This window comes from Pseudopodoces humilis, chromosome 6 (genome assembly GCF_049639895.1).
Source record: "Pseudopodoces humilis isolate 2021_Gansu_Grassland_sample_001 chromosome 6, ASM4963989v1, whole genome shotgun sequence".
NCBI classification, from domain to species: Eukaryota; Metazoa; Chordata; class Aves; order Passeriformes; family Paridae; genus Pseudopodoces; species Pseudopodoces humilis.
Genome location: NC_142205.1, coordinates 34,821,011 through 34,835,755, shown reverse-complemented (window position 1 = coordinate 34,835,755; position 14,745 = coordinate 34,821,011). Strand labels below are relative to the sequence as shown.

At 35.3% G+C, this 14,745-nt stretch overlaps 1 protein-coding gene across 5 annotated transcripts in view; it reads right to left on the bottom strand.

The window, feature by feature from the left end:
* Positions 1 to 655: 655 nt before the first annotated feature.
* VEGFC (vascular endothelial growth factor C) overlaps positions 656 to 14,745 on the bottom strand; it is a 69,668-nt gene continuing 55,578 nt past the window's right edge. For 4 of the 5 annotated variants that reach the window (XM_088056535.1, XM_088056534.1, XM_088056536.1 and 1 more), the window contains exons 4-7: positions 8,655 to 8,806; positions 5,898 to 6,007; positions 5,333 to 5,663; positions 657 to 1,247 (exon numbers count right to left, since the gene is read on the bottom strand). In XM_088056535.1, the coding sequence (XP_087912661.1) occupies positions 1,133 to 1,247; positions 5,333 to 5,663; positions 5,898 to 6,007; positions 8,655 to 8,806 (708 nt within the window). In that variant the 3' untranslated portion in view covers positions 657 to 1,132. Of the gene's footprint in view, positions 1,248 to 5,332; positions 5,664 to 5,897; positions 6,008 to 8,654; positions 8,807 to 14,745 lie in introns of all 5 variants that reach the window. The other variant, XM_005517641.3, reaches the window with a different exon arrangement.

Sequence of the window (14,745 nt, the reverse complement as noted above, 5' to 3'; positions counted from 1 at the left end):
TCTGAATAGATTGGCCTTCCCATGCAAGTTAAAAATCTTACCTTGTTTTAAAATTGTAGATGTCTGATTTCACATTTTCTGAAAGAGCTTTTTTAATATAGAGACTGTGTCAATCCACAGCAGACTGGTATCAATCCTTTCATGTCCCCATTAGAGTATATTTTTTCCCCTTCAAAATATATTTGCATCTGTTTACATCGATCAAGAGATCTGATTGACTACATAAGGGTTAAGCTCATCAAAGCATTTTGAAAGATTTAGCTGTAAAATTTATAATGTAGCCTGTAACACTAAATAAAAAGCCGTGTTGGTATTTCCACTTTCATGCCAATAACCTTGAACAGACATAATTTTATACTCTTTCTTGGGAATGAAACCAAGATATAAAATAGGAGATGAATATATTAGAATGTGAGTAGTTGCTGCTGTGCTTTAAACATAGTCCTTATACTTAGGCAATGTACAGAATCCCCAGTGTTCTCCTTTTATTAATTGTACTTTCTTTGCTATTTTCATTCTAGAGACAGAATACCACTGGCTCACAAAACCCTCAGTATAACTGTACTCCAAATGGCAAGCCCAACAGGTACAAGAAAATGTCTGCAGCCTTCCTTCATAAAAGTGCTTTTTCCTTATTGCTTCTTCCCCTGTTAAGAATCCAGAAAATAGAGCCGAATCTGAGGTCCAGTTTTGGCTGATGATTAAACATTCTCACCATTATATAATATGATTTCCATTTTATTTTAAACATACTTTGCATGATATAAAAATATTGATCACAGTGAGCTTTAACAATTGTTACTGCTATAAACAGAAATGCTGCACGATGGTTTTAGTGGAAATAAATTATATAGTCATTATCTCTTAAAAAAAAAAAAAAAAATCACAAGAAGGAGAACCTAGGCTGTTTGGTCATTGACAGAAAATAAGTCCTTATTGAGTTCTTTACAAAACGTGAACCCCAGTTGTCTTCTACATTTGCTTTCCACATCTTGAGAAAAGCACGAGTCTGTCTCTGAAAGCCCCACAGGGTCTCTGGTGAACATTTAATTCCAAATATTAGCAAAGTTTCCGCTGTTCTTTTGATCTAATGGAAAAATGTACACCAACATGGCAAGTAGTGCTCCCTTCGCTAGTTCATAAGTGGTCTTTTCCAATATGTGGGTACACAGCGGCACACTTCTTCACTAAAGTAAAATCCAGCCTCGCAGCGTTTCGTCCGCACTGTACACGGAGGTCTGTAACAACTAAAGAAAGGGGGAAAAAAGCAGGCATTAATATAACATGATCATTTATATTTAACTTGAGCAGAAATCTGTGTGCCTTCACATTGCCATTTCTCAATGGAATATTTAATTCCTACAAATTGGAATTTTAACTTTTTATGTTCTTGCAACAATTTTAGTTGAACAATTCTTCACAAAAGACAATGAAACAATAACGAATGATACTGAAGAGAAATTATTCTATTGCAACAGATACATACCAATCTTTTTTACCACACTGATAGTTGCAGACGCATTCTAATCTTGAGTAGTATTTTTTAAAGTTTTAGTTTGAAAATAGGATATATTTCCGTACTCAAATTGTTTTTTAATAACCTACTGCATGCTGCAAATTGGAGGTGGTAATCCAGAATCAGGTGATAACCAAATCTATCATCCTCCTACCTAGGACTGTTTCTCATCTTACTGATTACTTCAATAGGTTTGTCTACATATGTTACACTGCGGCTCTGATCTGGAAAATGAGAACATTCTTCCTTTCAGGTTGCAAATTCCCACAGTCAGCCTCTGAGCCAGTGGGAATACACCTACATTCATATTGCATCTGTGTGCATTCTGAAGAAAAAGACTATTTATCACATTTCTGATAAATCTTAATGGAAAAAGAACAGAATTAGTGTCTACCTGATTAAAATAAGTTTAACAGGAATGCAGCATTGAACCACAAATCACATCTCCCTATGTAGCAGCAGAAGTTTTCCTGACCAATTCCTTGACTGAAAAATAGAACTTATACGAAGATAATATCTCTGGTCGTCCCTGAACCCTTCCTTTTCCTATTTAATTTTTCTATTAAAACAAGAACTTGACCCAAAATAACCTTACAATAACAATGCAAAATACTTTCTGGTGTATAATGGAGACAAAGTACAAGTCTGTGATTTTTTTCAGACACTGGCAATGAGTCAAAAGACAAAAGTAAATGTCTTGAATTTCAGCACAGTTATACTTAAAACTTGTGCTTAAATAATGTGTGCCTGTTTGTGAAACACCAATATTATGATGTACTATGATAACTCTTACTTACATCTATACAGCAGGCTAAATTGTGCAACATCACTCTCCTCTTCCCTGGGTAATTCTTGTTTCAGGTCTGTGGCCACTCATACTGTTGTTGCAAGTAAGTTAGTATGTTGTGTGCTTGTTTTGGATAGTAATTTACTGCCCTGCAATAATTTATGATATGAGGTGTGCCACTATAGTTAGATTAATTCACACCGTCTAGTTCGACAAATGAATCTGGCAATGAGGAAAGCAATAAGGAATGAGGAAGACTGCAAATGGGACATTTATTAACTAGTCACATCATGCTCAGTGTTTTCAATGTCATTTCTCATAGATTAGTTCACCACTGTGGTCTCTGTAACTAAGGGAATAACATTATTTTGTGCCACTTAATAGATAATTGAAATCAGTGTAGCAGCTCATGGGAATCTCTCAAAGCCCTACTGACCTATTCCCCAAAAGGTTTGGAAATAGTGCTAAAAGGCAACAAAAAGGTTTGTGAAAGGATCTAATATTGTGAGTGAATAGGCAACCAGCAGTAGATCTGTTCTGGGGAAAATGTACTCCACAGAGATGCAGTGGATAAAACACTCAACTCACCTTTTTGCTGTCTCTGCCATGAAAAGTTCAGACCATTTCATGTACTGAATGACAGTAAAATGAAATAAGATAAGAAGAAAAAGAGGCAAATCCAAACTCTTCCACACACCTATGACTGTACACAATGAAAAGCAGTCATGCAAAGACTAAGCAGGAGCAGTTCACTTTGTATAGGATTCATGCCTCCTTGTGAACTTCAACTTGCAGCTGGGAGTGCTATACAGCACCTCTCCCATGTGAGTTTGTGTCTAGTAGCAGTCAAGGTCAGGTTACTTCAGTCTTATCCTTATTTGGGACAATTCAGCAGAGCAAGAAAGTCCCTCTCCTCCTCTAAAGTGCTTAGCAGATGAAGTTCCTAGTTATCTGGCCCAGCCAAAACTGACCAAAATAAATTTTGGAGGTGGTAGCACAGAGTGAATAGCAGCAAAGTCATTGTAACTACATAAATGTAGTTTCCTTAGGAAACTGCTGAACAATAGACCAGGTCTTTCAAGAGATTGGGTCTGAATGGTGTTTACGGAGTGGTTTCATGTGACAGAGGTCTGTTTCAATGAGGATAATCTGAGCACGCTGGAGCTAAGATACATCTTGAGTCACTATTTGTAGTGCTGAGCTAAGCAGCAGCAACTTTCTCTTTATGGTCAATAATTGTGATATTTTGCTGTGCAGAATGCCCAGATTGTCACTGTGGGCAGTCTAACAACTCCACAGAGGAAACACTACTTTGTGGGCTGATAAACAGCATAATCACCTTAAAAAGCAGTATGCTGAGAGCCTTTTTTCCCTTCCCATCCTGTGCTTTGTAGATGATGTTGTATTCTTTTCATCTAAAGCGGGGTGTAACACTAGAGGCAGAGGCATTTTAGGTACAGTGCATAAAAAGATGAGTGCTTCAAAACAAGAAGCTACAAGCACTGCTTGTAGGACAGGGAGCCATCTAGGACATGACTACAGGATTATGCTCATGTCTAGGGCTCACACATCTAGCACAATGCTAAACAGAGTGGTACTTCTATTTATTTTTAATAAATTTGTATAATTAATATATTTCATATTTTCATTGTATTAATTAAATAGTATAATTGATGCTGTTTTAAATGAGCAAGGGATCTTTCAGAGATAAAAAGGATGTTGCAGGATTTTTATTCTTTTTAGAGACAGTTTGTGCTGGACAGAGCCAAAATGTGAGAAATTTATGCTAACTCTTTTCTTAAAGAGGAGAGATTGTCACCTCTATTTTCCTTGACATCTACAGGACTATTGATTCTATAGGTATAGGGTAACAACATATACGAACCTTTCCTTCTGCATTCGAAGAGAAAAGAAAAACATCTTAGAAAATGGGTAAAAGCATCCTGTACCATACTGTCCTTGGAAGTGAGAAAGTGATTCAAACTCTTTATCATATTTGACCACAACACAACAGAGAAAGGCTGAACTTAATTACTTCCCTCAAATACTAAGTCTTTAAATCAACAGAGATATTGAAATCAACATCAGATATTTAATATGACATTTCTTAGCTTCTTAAGTGCCTGATTTCTCCAGTTCTGAATGTTTTTTAAATGTTCCAATTTGCTATTTTCCATTTGCAGTGCCTGAATTATTTGTCATCCATATAATAGAAATACTTCCCCTATATTAGAAATAAGTGATCTTTCTTCTCCAAATGGCATTTTGTGTAGGAAATGTAAAAAAAAAAAAAAATTAACTAAGAAATTTGTTCAAGGAATTTACAAGAGAAATTTACAGGAAAACTTTCATCACGTAATATATAAAGCAAAAATAATACTGTTTGATTCTCATAAACCAAAGTCATTCACATTTTATAAACTGCTAATGGGTGTAGCAGTCATGGAAGGAAAAGGTCTTGGGGTATATAAAGAAATTGCAGAATTTTCTTCCTGACTAAATTTTATTTTAAATGGTGAATGAAGGCAGTCTGTTTTATAGTTATATATGTCTCCTTTTCACAAAAATCACCCAGAGTTAGGTGATTCCAAAATCTAGGAGGTGGAAATGAAAGACGTTATCTCCAGAACTAAGCACTGAAATCTAATTAGAATATTTGAGTTATCTGAATATTTGAGGTACTTGAATTGCAATATTCAGTTCTTGGAAAAAAACAGAGTGTGATTTTAAATACAATCGGACATAGCAAGCTTGAACTTAGAGTTCAATTTCATCAGGAAAAAAAAAGGAAAAGGAAGAAAAGTTCCAGGAAGCAGTCATAAGAGTACTAGAAACTAAACATGCTTTAGAATGATTATTATGCCTAGTAGCTTTCTCTTAGAGATTATAGAAATCATAGAAGATGAAACTGAATTGATGCCAGGCTTACTATTTACTTGACTACGAAGAAAATCAACAAAACAGCTGATGTCACAACCCAAAATTTTAGGCCTTGAACACAATGAAAGAAATAAAAACTGAGGTTTTACCTGCATGTCTGGTGATGGAACCTTTTTCCTTTCAAGAAGCATTTATTGGGAGATTCTATACATTCACAGACGCATTTTGCAGGATTTAGCGGCTGATGTCTAGGACAGGTCTTTTTACATACACACTGGCACTTTTCTTCATCAAATTCCTTGTTGGGCCCGCAGGAAGCAGGGATAAGTTTGTTTTTGCACATGCACTGACACGATGATCTGTCTAACTCTTTGTGAGGTCCACAGCTCGAGGGCCGTACGCCTCCTTTGCAGACACATTGACAGGTTTCTTCATCCAGCTCCTTGTTTGGTCCACAAATATGGAATCCTTCAGATGTGTCTAGAAAAGCAGCAGAGAAGTTGCACTAGTACCAGAATTTTGCATCTACTCTGTCACCTATTTTTATGTGAAGAAATGAGCAAATCCACACTTTTTATGGTGTTTCAAAAACAAGCATATGTCAAAGGACAGGCAACAACCGGTAGTTGCATTGATACAGAAAAAGTATACAAATAATTACTACAACTTCTTGTCTTTAGGATGACATTTGATGGTTTAATGGAAAGTGCTTACCAGAATCTCCAAGGTGAGAAGAGAAGCCAAAATCATGCTGTGACAAACATCTGCAAATTTGGTTATTCCAAATATGATTTTTCGGACAGGTCTTGTTTGCCACATGACACCTGTCAAATTAAAAATGCTGTTGATTTACTACCATAAGAACTCAAGGAGAAAAAGAAAAATCTATTTTAGCTGTTGTTTGCTTTAGCTTCTCTCCACTGCAAATATCTTCCTAAGTGTCAGCTCATTCATAATTTTATTTTTATTCCTGTCAAATCTGTTACTAAAGGTTTTCCCCACTATAGAGATTTTCAACCATTTGTTGAAGAAACATTCTCACATTTCAAGTTTTAGCTCCACCTTCTAGAAGCTGATATTTGTACTTTGCTGATGTTGTTTGGAAACAGACCTAACCCTAGAACATAAGCCTAATATAGAAGAGTATAAAAATTCTTCACATGCCAGATACTGCGTAGTAACAGGCATCATTCTCCATGTCGTTTTTTGTAGTACAAAAATATTTTCAAATTTAAGATGTCAAAAGACAGCAGATAATAGTTTCTGAATTAATGCTGTAGGCAAAACTTTAGAAAATAAAATCAGTTTATCAGAATCCACTTAATGTCTTTATGTGAAAATTATGTGCCACTAGCTGAGATTTTCTCCTCAGTTACTCATTCTGGCCAGCCTTCTCGAACGTAAAGATTTGTCTTCAGCAGTGATGCCTCTTCACTTTAAAAAGAAAGCCAATAACCAAATTAACACTTCAGTCCTCTTTTCCTTTTACAGTTTGCAGCCAAGGTAGTGGTACAAAAGAAAGCAAAAAAATCCAAACAGCAGCTGCTGCCTTTTAAAAAAAGAATGAGCGAACTGAGCTATCTGGTGAATCAGAGATAGAATATTTATGTGTATTATCTCATCTTCCTTGCTTGCAATTTCTGTATCACCACAGCTGACATTACATCTTTGAACAAGTCAAGCCTAACTTCATCCATCCGGGCTGTGTCATTTATTCTCATTTCTGTAGTATTTCTATAATCTTACTAATCTTTCAAGACAATACCTATATTATATATTTGATGCACTTTTCATTCCCCCGAGCACCATTACTCACACATTCAAAAGTGCAGGTGCTGGGACATTCTTCCATAATCATCATTCAAGTAGACCACTCCCCTTCAACACACTAAATTACTCCACTTGTAAAGACTGCTGTGGTTTAATATCACCCTGCTTCACATCACATTTTATCAAACTGGTGTTTCCTGATTTCATTACACTAATGATCTCACTCTCGCTGCCTCACTTGGCACACATTTCCTTCAGCCTGCCTTCCAATTCTGCCTGAGAAATAGTATGGATAATTTACAGACATGTTGAATTCTGCTTTAAAAACCAACAAAATCAAACCAAGCAATAACAAAAAAACAAACCAGCCTGCCTGTTTTGTTGCACAGAGCCATGGATTCTAAACTAAAATCCAGAAAGTTACTGTAGAGAAGACCTATATATATTCTGATCTAGTACTATGTTGTCTTTCCTCTGTTGAAGCGTGATTCCTTAGGTACAAGGAGAAACAGCTACCTGTGAGTGCTGGTCCAAGTCTGGTGTCTGTACTCTCACCTCCCTCAACTACAGGTAGCTGTTTACTGGCTAGAATTAACTCTTGCACTGATCATTACAACTGCTCTTAACTTAGAAACACTGAGAAGCTGGGGAGAGCCAATATAATTTGACTTTCTTATTGACTCTTTGGTTTGTTTTTTTCTTATAATCTGTTTATTAAGTAATTAAACAAATTATTAATGGATTTATTTCCAAGCCACTGTTTCTGATTCATATTTTCATGAACAAATTAAATAAATTAAACTAAAATAGAATGTAATCTATGTTTAGGACTATATCAGAAAACTCCAGACTTAAACTGAACGAAACCACTGAGGAAAATGCTTAACACCTCTGAGAAATTTGTTCTACTCATTCACCTTATTAAAAATGTTAATTCATTCCAGTTTGGCTTCTAGTTATTGATTCTTCCTCAAAGCAACTGTTAGTACTTTTGACCTCCTAAATATTTATACATCATAAAATCATCACTCAGACCTCTAAATTAAGGAAGGAGATCTTCAAGTGTTTAAATAACTTAAAAAAAAAACCAGCTCAAAATCTTAAAATATTTCTCATGCCAGATTGTTCTGTGACACTTTTCATTCAAAATAACACACACAAAAAAATTCATATGCTACTTCTGTGGAATGCCAATAAACCCTTTATTTTCCCCTTCCATTCTATTTTACATGCACCTCTGGCATATGAAGATGTCAAAAAACATTTGTATGTTAAAGATTTCCTAAAAAACAAGCCTTTAAAAAAAGCATTTAAAATATGAAAATACAGATTGAAAGAGAAATGTTGTCTCCTAATTATTTACAAAGATATTTTTAGCTTTTTTTAAAAAAGAAATTGCTTTTTCTGATATTTTCTTTCAGTCTCAATTTGATTGTAGCTCTTTCATCAAGCAAATCCCACACACACTATTCTTCAGTTTTAAATCATCGTGCTCCAGTTTATCTACTGGGTAAAAAAGGTGATGTTAATGTAGTAAAATTCTCTTTGTATAAAGTAATAGCAGCTCCCTTGCAGAACGCATTCTGCTACTGCTATGCATAGCTTGCCTATCTTAGCTGTGACAACTCCACGGCAGTGTTTTAAATCTGAATTATATAGTCTTGCTCCTAATGTGAAAGGAAAGACAAGCCTCATACTCACTGAGTTTGTGCTGTTGGCAGGGAACGTCTGATGATGGAGTGGACTTGTCTGTAAACATCCAGCTTGGACATGCACCGGCACGACGTGTGATTGGCAAAACTGACGGTGATGGGCTTGGGGCCATGCGACAGAGGCACTGTGATCTCAAACAGCTGCAAAAGGCAAAGCAAAACACTCCTTATATAGATCCAGCTAAAACTAATGTAAGGACATACAAAAAACCTATCACAAATTTAAGTTCAGATCTTTTTGTTGTCTTCCAGCATTCAATTATACTGCTAAATAATTACTATGTGCAAAATGAATACAACAGCTATGGTACGACAACTGACATTTTTAGTGTTAAACCCTGTTACATGCCAGTTTGCTTACTACAACATTTAATATACAAGAGGAAAGTGTTCAAAGAACTCATTTTTCTAGAGGTGTTGACTTCAAATTGGCGGCATTTTAAAAAAATACAAAATGAAACATTTGGAAGGTGCTTTGAAAAGCTGAAGAATAATATAAGACAGTAAGTTACCACCTAATACATCAGTTGCACAATTACAAAAGCTTATGTGAAACAGCGGTATGGTGGACTTTGATCAAACCAGCTCTGGATGAATAACATTTGAACTACAGCACACTGCATTTTTCAAATTTTTATTATTTGTAACTGTGCAAGTTATATGCCTATCCTGATGGAATATATCTTGAACTATTTTTTTTTTTTCCAAAGTATTAAGAAATACCCACTATTGATAAAATAATCTGTATGTGAATTAACAAAACCTTAATTTTAGAGGGAATTATAGTTCGGCTTGTGAAAGAGGACAACTTCAGTGATACCTTATAGTAAAATTGAAAAGTGATAACAGGAAAACAGAGAGACTAATTTCAATTTTCAGTTCAGGACATCTACTTTATCAAATTAAGTGGGTTTTGCTGCAAAACTCAAGTCTCAATAATCTCCTGAACAGTTACAACTAAAACACTAGGTCGAAGTCTTAAAGGCTGTTTCTTGATAGTGTTTAAGAAAGAAAGACAACAGTCCACTGTTGTCTTTTAGGTGTTCAGTCACTCTTCCAAATACATTTAAGAATATTTCTGCATCCTGTGGGGACTTTAATACCTTTAAAAATGGTCATTCATTTTCATTTCTGTTCCAGACAGTAAGACTGTATAAAAATACTAATTTTTAGGTGAGATGTGTTTGCAATGCTCTTTAAAAATCTGTAATCTTAGAGTATGTCATATAGGCAGCATGCAAATGTAATCAGAACTGGTAATTTTAAATGCTTCAAAATATAAAATACAGCATTATGGGATGTGTTTACCTGCTTGGAAAGCTGACCCTTAGAAGATATGTATAAATTGATGGACAGAAAAAAAGATTATGAACTTAATTACAATAATGCACATGTAAGGAGAATCTTGTTTTTTCTGCTCTCTCGTGACAGTTATGAACTTGCTTTTCTGAAGCTGAAATAAAAACCTGCTACAGAGAGAACTGCTAAATCTTAGAAAATGAAATATGTGTGAGTCTGAAAGGACCTAACTGCAGCTGGAAAGCAAGTGCATGTTCTTCCTGTATTCTTGCAGTAGATCAATTTGTCATGGTGCAAAGCATAGCAGACTCCAGACCACTGGGGATGGCAGCATAGGACAGCTGCTACATTTCCACAGAACCTAAAAGAGGTAGGTCCCTGCCCAACTGTCCTATTCAGCTTTAGGAGACCGCTGATAGAAATTTCACACAAACAGCTGAGATGTATCAATCATGGTAATGGAAATGATGGTGAACGTGAATTAATCTTAATTTACATTTATCCTTCCATTAAAGCTGTGAACGGTATCAGTTTGGAGATGAACATTGCTAACAACTATTCCCATCAACACTTCAGTGGTGCAGTGAGAAAAAGGTATAGTTAAACAATATAAAGGTAGACTAGCCTTCCTTGACCTCCTCAAATTACCTTCAGCTTGTTCAAGTAAATTCTCTTCATAGTAATGTATTTTATATCACCCAAGAGTTGCTACTGTTTATTCAGTGAAACTATTTAAGTGAATAAACTCTCAACATGCATAAGTTATGTTTGAATCCTCATCTAAGTAAAACATTTCAGGCTATGTAAAACCTGACCATAAGCAATACTTTATGCTTTTGATAACATGTACAATTTAATTTTTGCTCACCTTCCTCATCCACCAGAACAATAAGCTCAACATCTGCTGTCACTACAGGGCATGTCTGGCAACATTTAACAGTCAAATATCAATACCTAGAAAGGATATTTCTATGAAAAATGCCTCATAACATCTATGTATGAGGCTGCTTTTCAATTCTTTTTCTGGCACTGCTGTTTGCTGTGGCTACTATTGCTGGCACCCACATGGCCCAAATAGTAATTCTTCTTGGAGACCAAATAGCTTATATTTCTGTTTGATCTCTCATTCTCTAAAAGATTGGATTTACTGCATTCTTAGAAGCCCAAATCTTCTCTTCCTTTCCAACTTTAAATTATAATAAAAACCAGATTAACTCACTCTAAAGGGAAAAGCTATTTCCTTTAGGTACCAATGCCTAAAGACAGCTATTCAGTACCAAAGACTACAACGAATGAGCTTCAGTCCCCAGAGGAACGTAAGATCTGATAGCAGTAGGGATAAGAGAAGTCTTCAAAAAGTGGAGAGTTTCTATTGCTCTGAAAAATGTTAGTAGTTATAATAAATAAAACAGCAATTTAGGAGTATTTCTCCAGTCAGAGGCAAATATAAGAAAAAATAGACTCAACTTGTCCATGCTGTCCTTTATCTTTTTGCCACCAACACTGTATTATCATGAAACCAGTGGAAACCAACAACAGAAGCAGTAAGTGATTGTATAACTAAAGAGTAATAAATATTACAACAAAAAACCAACCAATCAAAAAAAACCAAAAAAACCCACACTCACATAATCAAAAAGCTCTGTCCTCCTCCAGAGAAGGTGCTAATTGTGAACATAAATCAGTAATACATTGTTAACCTCAGATTACAGCACATAATAACAGAAGCTCTGTGTAACTGAAGAACAATTGAGAGCCATAAATAATTAACGCACTTAATATGAATTCAACACCTGCCATTCAGCCAGTCTAAGGCTGTTTTATCACAGAGAGCCAGATGGCAGGTCTTCCAGTCGTTTGCATCATTTCTAGGGTTTCTCTTCCAAGTGCTGTCCAGAACCTAGAACTTAATATGATTTTGAACTTAGGAAAAAAAAAAAAAAAAACTAGAAAAAAAGGAAAAATCTAACAGAAGATGGAAATCTCTGAATGTGTTGACAAAAAGTGTTATCAGAACTCCTGAAAAAAACAATTTCCCATGTATTCCTTCTCATTGATCCTTAGAATCACAGAATGGTTTGGTTTGGAAAGGACCTTAGAGATCAACTAATTAGAGCCCTTCTGCCATGGGCAGAGACACCTTTCATTAGACCAGGTTACTAAAAGCCCTGAAATTTTGATCCATGGCCTTGAAGGCTTCTTCTTTACACTAGATTTCATAGCATACTTACCAGAAAAACTGAGGCTTTTTATACAAAGTATTTCTTTGGTTCAGTGGCTAAATTAATTTATTCAGCACTGTCATCATATGTGCCGATAACCATTGTATCAGTGCACATAAAATTATTATTATGCTTACTGCCTTCTGAAATATATCAAAACTGTTATTATATCGGAAGGCCACCATTCTAGACACTTTTCAAATACAGGATTTACGTATGTTTTTTTCCCCAAAATTTACATTAATTACCCCGTATTCTTCTTATGGCTTGTGGTTTATCTTGGCAAGTTTCTCTTAAACTGATTGAGCCTAAGTTTCCATCACTTGTGATTTTTGTACTTTCCGAAGTGTCAGTAAGGCCAGCCAAATATAACCAGTGTAACACAGTACAATGTGTCTAAAGAGTTTTTTAAACTAAGGACATAAGACTGATTTCAAAACTAAACATCTCTATATTGAAAAGAATAAAAATAAACTATTTGAGAAACGGCACGTTATCATTATTTTACTGTTGAACTTTCTTGTAAAACTATTTCAAGGTTTATGTGGGATGAAACAATAGGTACTTAATACAATAAATCCATATTTATTTAATATGCTTGGGTTCCTTATTCTATCTTTTTCTATTTTAATCCCTTTCTTTTCCCTGAAATATTAATGAAAAACATTTGGAACTTATATATCTCCCACTATTAAAAGTACGTACTATATCACTGCAACTAACAGAAAAGTGCACGGGAAAAAGTAGAAATGGTAATGTTGAAAACAATGGAATATTCTTGTGGTGTATCTCTGAATTGTGAAAAAGATCACCACATAGATCCCAAAATGGGCAAAAAATTTCAAGCTATTAACTTGTTTCCTGTGAGAAAATCTCCTCTAAATCTAATTTTGATCTGCTTGGATAGATGTTTTCCCTTGAGGGACTATAACTGTAACCATGAAACAAGATGATTTAGGACCTTTACACAAAGCGATCATAAAGAAGCCAAAAAAATGTCCCTCCTGACAGCCAAGAAGGAGAATGGGATGAAACAGCTCTTTGACATCTGTCCTCTGCTTCCCTTCAACCTATTAGCAAGTGCCTCTAGGTGGGGCATAAAAAAGTGCTGCTGAGGGACAGGCTGTAGCTGCACCATGTAGCTCCACAGTCTTTGTTAGCACTGTTGAATTATTTGTGCCCTGGAAACAGAGAGCAGCTGTTTGATAACAAATTAGAGAAAAAACCCAAACAACCACACCACAAAATGAAAACCCAACCAGTCACATTTCCCACATATCCTTACTAGAAAAGCCACCACTTACAAACTGGGCTACTGCAGTCAGGAGAGGATCTACTGCAGTTTGTGAATTAGCCTAGAGAGTCTTCAAATACTGTCATAGATCTTGTAGTGTATCTTAAGAAATTGTCTCTTATCTCAATTCTGGTCGTATAAACACCCCTTAGCAACTACAAAAAAGGGTTTAGGGAAAAATTGTATTAAAAACTAAGGAGAATACTTTTGTACTTTTCTCCCAATAAAGTAGATAGAAAGGAGGAACGTGGCCTGAACTAGAAAACAATTGACCCTGCTCTGGACCACCACTGTGTTCCACAAGGCAATCTGGGAACATCTGACCTGGTCCATTCTCCTGGAAATCAATTATTTGCCCTCTATAAAAATAATTTCTGTGCTTAGTTCTTTTATTTTTAATTAATTTTGATGAAAGCTGATATAATCTTGCTTTATATTTTAATATAAACAAATGGAACAAATGTTAGAGCTTGCCCTCACAGTAAGAACTCCAGCTGAAAAATTAATTTCCCATTAAGCACTTTTTCTGCAGGGCGAACAGTATGAAGTTATCTTACGGAGTTTATGCACAAAAAATAAAGCTAAAAATTGTTGAATTATGAGAAAACTCTTTGTTATCATTTTTCAGGAAGTAAGAGAAACTGTGGTGAAAATAGATGTGTAGGGTACCTTAATTCCACAGAAGGCCTTGAATCCAATATTTTTTCCTTCCTAAGTCTCATGTGATATGGAGTAAACTCTGGTCACATAATTTTAAAAAATCTGAGATGGTGACACATATAGCTATAGGTCTGTTCCTTTATTAAGGGCTTTTTAAAACTGCATTCTGTCAAGGACCAGATAAAACTGGAAATCAGATGCAAGACAAAAAACTCATAGATACAATTGCTTCCTTTTACAGAATAAGAAAACAAAACATTGTTATTGCCTATTCTTTCTAATAAGACCTTTAAGATCTTCCTTTTCAGAGTCTCTCAAATCTCTAACTACTCCTGTCATATCATCACCAATAACATCAAGAATTTCAAAAGGAAACTCATTGTTAAACTTGTTCTATTGGGTAAAAAGTTACTTCACTTGATAGATGTGAACAGTAAGATGAAGAGAAAGACATGATTTAGCCCAAACTGACATAGTGCTCAAAAACTAGGAAATCTGTGTTACGTGGAACAGCTCTCTCTGTGATGAGAATTATTTGTTTTGGCAAACTAAACTTTACAGATATGTGGAAAAAAAAAATAGTCCCATTTCTTGAGTTTTAAAAT